The sequence below is a fragment of the Beta vulgaris genome, chromosome 8 (assembly GCF_026745355.1).
Source record: "Beta vulgaris subsp. vulgaris cultivar EL10 chromosome 8, EL10.2, whole genome shotgun sequence".
Taxonomy (NCBI): domain Eukaryota; kingdom Viridiplantae; phylum Streptophyta; class Magnoliopsida; order Caryophyllales; family Amaranthaceae; genus Beta; species Beta vulgaris.
Window position 1 is genome coordinate 48,500,137 of NC_079209.1, and position 7,477 is coordinate 48,507,613.

Below are 7,477 nucleotides of genomic sequence, written 5' to 3' on the forward strand. Positions count from 1 at the left end.
GAGAAAATAATATAAAATTATCTTATGACCTGGCTACATGAACAAAAGTTTCCTCAAATTAAGTCAATACCTTTGTTTAGTAGTTCCTCTTTACAACTAACATGTATAGTTTTTCTTTGTCGATGTCATTGTGAATGAATAGCATGGGTACTTCTTATCTTCCAGTTAGAGGCAAGGAACTCGATTACTGGAAGTATGGAACTGCATTTTCCTACTATTTGCATAGGAATTCGCTTTCACGTATTAATTGAGTTTTTTCACATATTTTAGGAATTTGAACTTGATCTTTATTTTTAATGAGGTCATATAGCTGGCCATTGTTGCTTTTCAGAGTGACATATTTCATGTTAGGAACTCTTTGCTCCACAGGAACTTGTGAGTTCAACATAAAACCATCTTTAACCTGTTTACTAGGAACAAACAAGTTAGTTTCAATCAAAATAATATGCTCACTTATTATTATGTACATTGTTTTCTTTGTTGTAAACTTATGCTCTTGCAATTGAAGATGCATCACAAGAACATTGCCTCTTCATTATATCATCAAACTTTCCTAGTAGAATCTTCTACTTTTTGAGTTTTTAGGGTGTCTTGTTGATCAAAGATGTAACCGTATCCTTGTTGATAATTAGGAAGCAATACTGACGTGTTCAGAAGTTCCTTTCTGGTTATGATTTTCTTCACTTTGAAAGTTTGTAGACAGTACCTTGTTTCCTGTAGAATCATCAAATTGTTCCACTACAAGAATCCGTGTTATTACCTACCGCAAAAATCGGTAGGTTATTAAAAACCGTAGGTAAATCAATTACCTACCGCTAAGCGGTGGGTACATGTCGGTATGTAAAGGCTTGGTAGGTATTCCGCAGTTACCTACTGATGCATCGGTAGGTAATTTTAGCTATCGATTAATACGAATTACCTACCGGGTTTTCAGTAGGTGAATTACCTACTACCTTAATCAGTAGGTGATTTACCTACTAATTAAGCGGTAGGTATCTACCTACCGTGAAAGTGGTAGGTAATTAGCTACCGTTTTTCCCATTTACCTACCATTTATTAATGACTGAAAATCAGAACCATGCTACAATTACCTACCAATAAGCGGTAGGTAATATTCATTTCACGTATTTGTTTTATTGGCACATTCCAAATAAATATAAAATCTGTTAATAATAGTAATAATAATTATAATAATAGTAATAATAATAATTTCATCCATATATATATATATATATATATAATATATATATATATATATTATATATACTCCCTCCGTTTCCTAAAGATCTTCCCACTTACTGTTCCTACAGATACCAAGGAAAATTAAGTTGTGTGGGGCATGGGTGAGTAAAGTAGGAGAGAGAAAAGGGTTAAGATAAATAAACAAATAAAAAGGGGTTAAAGTAGGAGAGAGAAAGGGAGTAAAATTGAATTAATAATGTAATGGTGGACCATATGATAGTGACATGAGAGGGTATATAGGGAAATCTGTTTTGCCAAATAAGGAATAAAGCAAAAGAGGGAAGATATTTTGGAAACACCCTTAAACGGAAAGAGGGAAGATCTTTAGGAAACAGAGGGAGTATATATATATATATATATATATATATATATATATATATAATATATATGTATATGTATATATATATATATATATATATATATATATATAATAGGTAAATAGATATATATATATATATAATAAAGGTTAACAAAGTTCACTAACTTACAACCAAAACCATCAACTACTACATACCCAACTAATAAGGGGGAAATATTGCTTATATTTTAAATTCATGTAAAAACATAGCTTATAAAAACCATCGACAAAGTAGCATAGACTACTAATGTAAGTTGTCCAAAACGGAAGCTACTAAAGTAAGTTGTCCAAAATGTAACTTCTAGAACCCCTTTACTCTTTCGAACTCTCTAGAACTTGTCTCTTCATGACTTCAATATATTCCATAAATTTTCTCATTTCTTCTTGGTTCTCTTGGTGAGATTTAATGCGCTCCCTCTCTACTGCTATACGTTCATTCTCAAGTTGTTCACACTTCTTCTCATACTCAGCTTGTTTACGTTCAAGTTCAACCATCCGCTCATTGGCTTGTTGTTGAGATTGTTCAAGTTGTATCTGAGATTGTTTTAATTGACTTGAAAGTTGAGAAAGAAGTGATGGTGTGTAAGCAGTAGTAGAAGAATTGTTTGTGCGGGAAATAGACTTTTTGAACCACAAATCACCACTACATCCTAATCCAGGGACCAACCCTTTCTTCCTTCCACCTACCACCTCCAAGTAGACCTCATTTGGATCTTTGTTGATGTCTTTTTCTTTGTACTCAGCCACCTTCTTTTCATAATCATCCTACAATTGATCATAAAGTTACTAAGTTGCAACATAATAAGTAATAATTCTACAAAAATTTCGACAGAGTCTCCTTTGTATATACTACAATTGATCATAATCATCCTACAATTGATCATAATCATCTTTGTTGATGTCTTTTTCTTTGTACTCAGCCACCTTCTTTTCAATGTGCATGACATCTAAGTTGTGTCGAATCAACAAATCCTTCCAATAAGGAAGTTCCCAAAATATACTTTGCTTGAACCACCCCATTTTCTCCTTTTTCAACCTCTTAAGGGCCTCGGGACCATCAGTGGTCTTAGGTAGCATTGACACGCATTTCCATACATCCTCCCCACAAAGATTTGGAGGAGGGTCATCTTTTTCAACCATATTCTTTCGAAAAGCTTTTTTGTTCTTTCGAAAAGGATGGTTTTGTGGAAGGTATTGACAATGACAATCAAACCATGTCACTTTACCTCCATTTTGAAGCCAAAATGCCTTACTCTTATCCATGCAATAAGGACACGCTTTTTTCCCTGCAGTTGCCCATCCTGATAACATGCCATATGCTGGAAAATCGCTTATTGTCCACATAAGAGCGGCACGTAAATTAAAATTCTGTTTCTTTGAAATGTCATAAGTCGATGCACCATATTCCCATAATTGTTTCAACTCTTCAACTAATGGTTGCATGTACACGTCTATGTTCCCTTTAGGATTTTTGGGACCAGGGACAATCAAAGAAAGGAACATAAACGGTTTTTTCATGCACATTGATGGAGGTAAGTTGTATGGAGTAAGAATTACTGGCCAACATGAATAATTTCCTCCAAATTTTCCATATGGTGTAAACCCATCCGTGCACAATCCAAGGCGAACATTTCGAGGTTCGGAGGCAAAATCGGGGTAAGTATCATTAAAATGCTTCCAAGCATCCCCATCACTTGGGTGTGCCATGGTGCCTCTAGCCCTTGGATTTGTATGGTGCCAAGTCATTTCCTTTGCAATATTATTTGTGGCATACAATCTTTGCAATCTTGGAGTGATTGGGAAATATGTTAGAACTTTGACTGGAATGAGCTTTCCTCTAGAGGTCTTTTTATATCGGTCACTACCACACACTTTGCATTGTTCTAAGTGTGCATCGTTCTTCCAAAATAGCATGCAACCATTAGGGCACGTGTGTATTTTCTCATGAGGAAGTTGCAAACCTTTAAGAACTTTTTTTGTATCATAAAAAGTTCTACTCATTAGGTTATTGTTTGGAATAGCCTCATTCACTAAGGAAGCGAACGCATCAACACACCTATGTGGTAAATTGTATTCACATTTCAAAGCTGTTATCCTTGCAACCATCTCTAAAACGGACATCTTGCTCCCTTCATACAATGGATCTTTCGAGGCCTTAAGTAAATCAAAAAACTTCTTCGCTTCATCATTTGGTTCTTCTTCAACTTCATCTCCTACATTGTGATTTAGATTTTCATGAAGCGATCCAAACGCATCAACGATCATATCCTGGTAAGGATTGGATTGCTCTACAAGTAGTTGAGAGATGTTGTTTTCCCCATGACAAATCCACTCAAAGTACGAATGACAAAAGCCTCTCCTGTATAAGTGCTCTTTAACTGTCTCAACATCTAGAAAGCGTCTATTATTGCACTTCTGGCATGGGCATCTAATCTGGTTGGAGTCCTTGTGTAGTTGATGTTGTGTAGCAAACTCAATAAACTCTTGGACCCCGTTGACAAATTCGGTCCTAAGTAACCCTCCATCAACTCTATTGTACATCCAACTGCGCTCTACGCGTTTCATTGTTATAACTCTACAAGTCTTCCGAGAAAAAGTGTTATATCTTATAATAATCACTAATAATGAAGTAGGAAATTGTGTGCATAAAAACATAACATTTTCTCATTTTAAGCTCATACTAGTACATATGATGCAATCAACAATACCAAGTGGTTTTAAAAAACTAATGGAAGTGCTAGTATCAAATATTTTAATCAAGCGTCCTATGAAAGAATTTTATGTGGGTAAATTGTACACAACCTATTATTAAATTGTACAGAATATTCTTGTTACTTTCAATGCATCGTGAACATACCAATTTAATGGTTGTATTGGACCCCTTAATTAATATCTTTTCTTTTCATGTAAAGTCAACTTCTATGGGTTTTTTTATCACTAGATTTTTAGAAGGTACATATATATGCTACTTTAGAAAACTTTAGAAAACCACACCAATATAATGCTACATTTTTATAATGTGACTTGGCTTCTACATAGCACTTATACTATACAGGAAAGTGCAAAATTCATTCAACATAGTTTAATTCCACAGTCACTAATCCACAATCACAATTACATCTTATTATCTTAACAAGTACCATTTAATTATAACAAAGGCTAAAATATAATTTGAAGAAAAGAAAAAAAAAACAATTAAATTACCTAAAATCAGAATGGTGAGGATGAATTGATTGAAGGAAGAGAAATCAACCAACAGTGGCAGCAATGGACGGCCACCAGCACGGAAGTCCACGCACGCTCACCGGCAGTCGACGCACGCTCACCGGCAGTCGACGCACGCTCACCGGCAGCAACAGTTTCGGCGCGACAGCAGCGAAAGTTTGCGGTGGCCAGAGACACCTGGGCAGCAGCAAAATTTTGGAGTGAAGGCCAGTTTCACCGGCAGCAACAGTTTCACCGGCACCAAATGCAGCGAAATTTCCGGCGGTTAGGGTTTCATCAGCGAAATTTTGTAGCGTGAGGGTTTTTTTTGGAGTGATAACAAATCAGTTTTTTTTTTACTTGGTAGGGTTTCTAATGGGTAACTGGGATATACCTACTATAATAATATACCTATCACTAAACGGTAGGTCTTTTTATAAAATTAGTTGGTATTTTTTTTTATATAGAGATGATTCTTTAATTGTTATACCAACTGCAAAATAGTAGGTAAAAGAAAATAAGTAGTAGGTAAATAGCTACTATATTTTAAAACGGTGGGTGTTAAATAAGAGTGATAGGTAAATTACCTACCGATATCTATAAGCAGTAGGTATTAAACGTGATCAGTAGGTAAATTACCTACCGACGTCAAAGCAGTAGGTATTTTCACGGAGCGGTAGCTATAATAATAATCACCTACTGATTGAAATGCGGTAGATAATTTTGGTAGGTAATAAGACGAATTCTTGTAGTGTTCGAAACTTGGTTCCATGGTTAGATCTCGAATATAATAATTAATGACCACGTAAAATTTTACTCTTCTTAGCAATGATTACACATTATGTGGAATATTCATCTTTGTTGTTAAATAAAAGAATCAAGTGTTCCTTAAATAACCATCAACTATAATCAAGAAAAATCTCTTTCAAAATTCTAATCTAAACACTTAAGATGCCACAACAATTCTCATGAAAGTTCTAAAGAATTTATGGTGCACACCTAATTTTATGATTTTGAAAGATAATAAGATCACATACTTTTTTTATGGACACAATTAACAAATGTTATCCTTTAGTAACTAGATGTAAGATATACCTATAATCAAGTTCCTTGGTCTAAGTTTGTCAATCATGATGAAGTTAGAATATTATCATTTTGAAAGATATAAGTAGATCATCTTCAATAATGACTAGGCATGTCATGTTGTTGTTAGGAACCTAATAGAGATCCATAAAATATGCGTTTCCTACATGATTCCCTTCAAGTATGACATTTCTAGCTTTTATTGATGACGCATATTTTATTTGTAAAACAACCAGATTTAGTGAGCTTTTAAAATCTTTAATCAAAGTGTGCTTCAATTATTCGGCAATAAAAATATATACAAAGGAACAGGAACTTAACTTACCAACATTCGATTATTTACAATATTACCATTTTACGTTGGTTTATGAAGCTACAGTTCCTTCATCATAAGCATCTAGTGAATGTATATTGATTTGTCTATCATCATAGGCTTGGAACACTCATTGTCGAGTCATATCTTACGAGTTGTTCCCCCTCACTAAATATTGTTTGTTACTTCATTTTGGGTTGTCATAAACTAAGAAATTTAATTTGTAAAGCAAATCCAAAAAGAAATACTTTGTGCATTTTAATGTTACTAGGTTAGTCAAATTAAAAGAGACAATATAGTTAAAGCATAAAATGAAATAAAGTTTCTTAAAAATTATAGTCTCATATAAAAAGGAACTTTTGCTTTGTTCAAGTGAACTAAGATTGATTTAAAAAGAATTAGGAACTTGTGCCAAATGTTGGAATGTTCCTATACCATTTAATAATTCCACTAATCTATGTTTACCATCGCTTCCTTCAAATCAATAGTCAATGTTTCTTGATTTGAGAAACTGGTTTTCTACATTTAAATTAATAAAAATAGAATAAGTAGACAATAGGAACAATTGGCTATTATAAGAGAATAAAGGCACTAAGACCTTAATTACTTAACTCACTTAGTCAGGCACACTAGCATAGAACTTCATTAATTAAGTTCTTATATAACAGTCATTTGAATTGAACGTGATATTAGATCATAGGATCATGGATTTTGTGGCTTTAGAAAATGTTGTGGATTTTGTGGATTTTGGTGGCCAAAAATCATAGAAGAAAATCTAAAGGCAAAGAAATTTTTGGGAGAAAATATTTAACTGCTCATTAAGGATTGGTTGATAGTAGGAAGTAGGTGGTTGAAAATAAAGGAAAACAATTAAATTATGAAAAAGGAAGTAATATGTAGGATATTCTACAAGAGCCATCTGAGCGTATTGCCCAACATAAAGAGATAATAAAGTTATTTTTTCTCCTATTATCAAAAAAAGTAATCATGACATTAGAAATAAGCATGGCAAACTTTTACGTGAGAAGAATCCAACAACGGCACATTCCATTGGTGGCATTAATAACAACAGCAAAAACGTTCCTTCTCCCGAAAAAACCTCTTTGCATGCAAACTCTACGTCTAGATACTTAAATGTTGATCAAACCCCTTCCGTGAATTTTACTTCTCTATCTCCTCGTTCCATTCCTTTCTCTTCTGCTCCTGATGGCCTACGTTCCCTAGTCCTTCCCCCAAAGGAGACCTCCTCTTCTTCCAACGCTAAGCCTTTTAATCCT

The 7,477-nt window shown here is 34.1% G+C and overlaps 1 protein-coding gene across 1 annotated transcript; it reads right to left on the reverse strand.

The window, feature by feature from the left end:
* Positions 1 to 1,912: 1,912 nt before the first annotated feature.
* On the reverse strand, positions 1,913 to 4,165 carry LOC104883469 (uncharacterized). The gene is made up of 2 exons (XM_010668001.1): positions 2,525 to 4,165; positions 1,913 to 2,365 (listed from the first exon to the last, which is right to left on the reverse strand). Exons 1-2 carry the CDS (start codon positions 4,163 to 4,165, stop codon positions 1,913 to 1,915), a joined length of 2,094 nt encoding a protein of 697 aa, XP_010666303.1.
* Between the last annotated feature and the right edge of the window lie 3,312 nt (positions 4,166 to 7,477).

Excerpts from the sequence above, each read along its gene's own strand:
- LOC104883469 (XM_010668001.1), bottom strand. The coding sequence starts at position 4,165 with ATGAAACGCGTAGAGCGCAGTTGGATGTACAATAGAGTTGATGGAGGG. Across the intron at positions 2,366-2,524 it reads TCATGCACATTGAAAAGAAG|GATGATTATGAAAAGAAGGT; the intron begins GTGGCTGAGTAC and ends GATCAATTGTAG.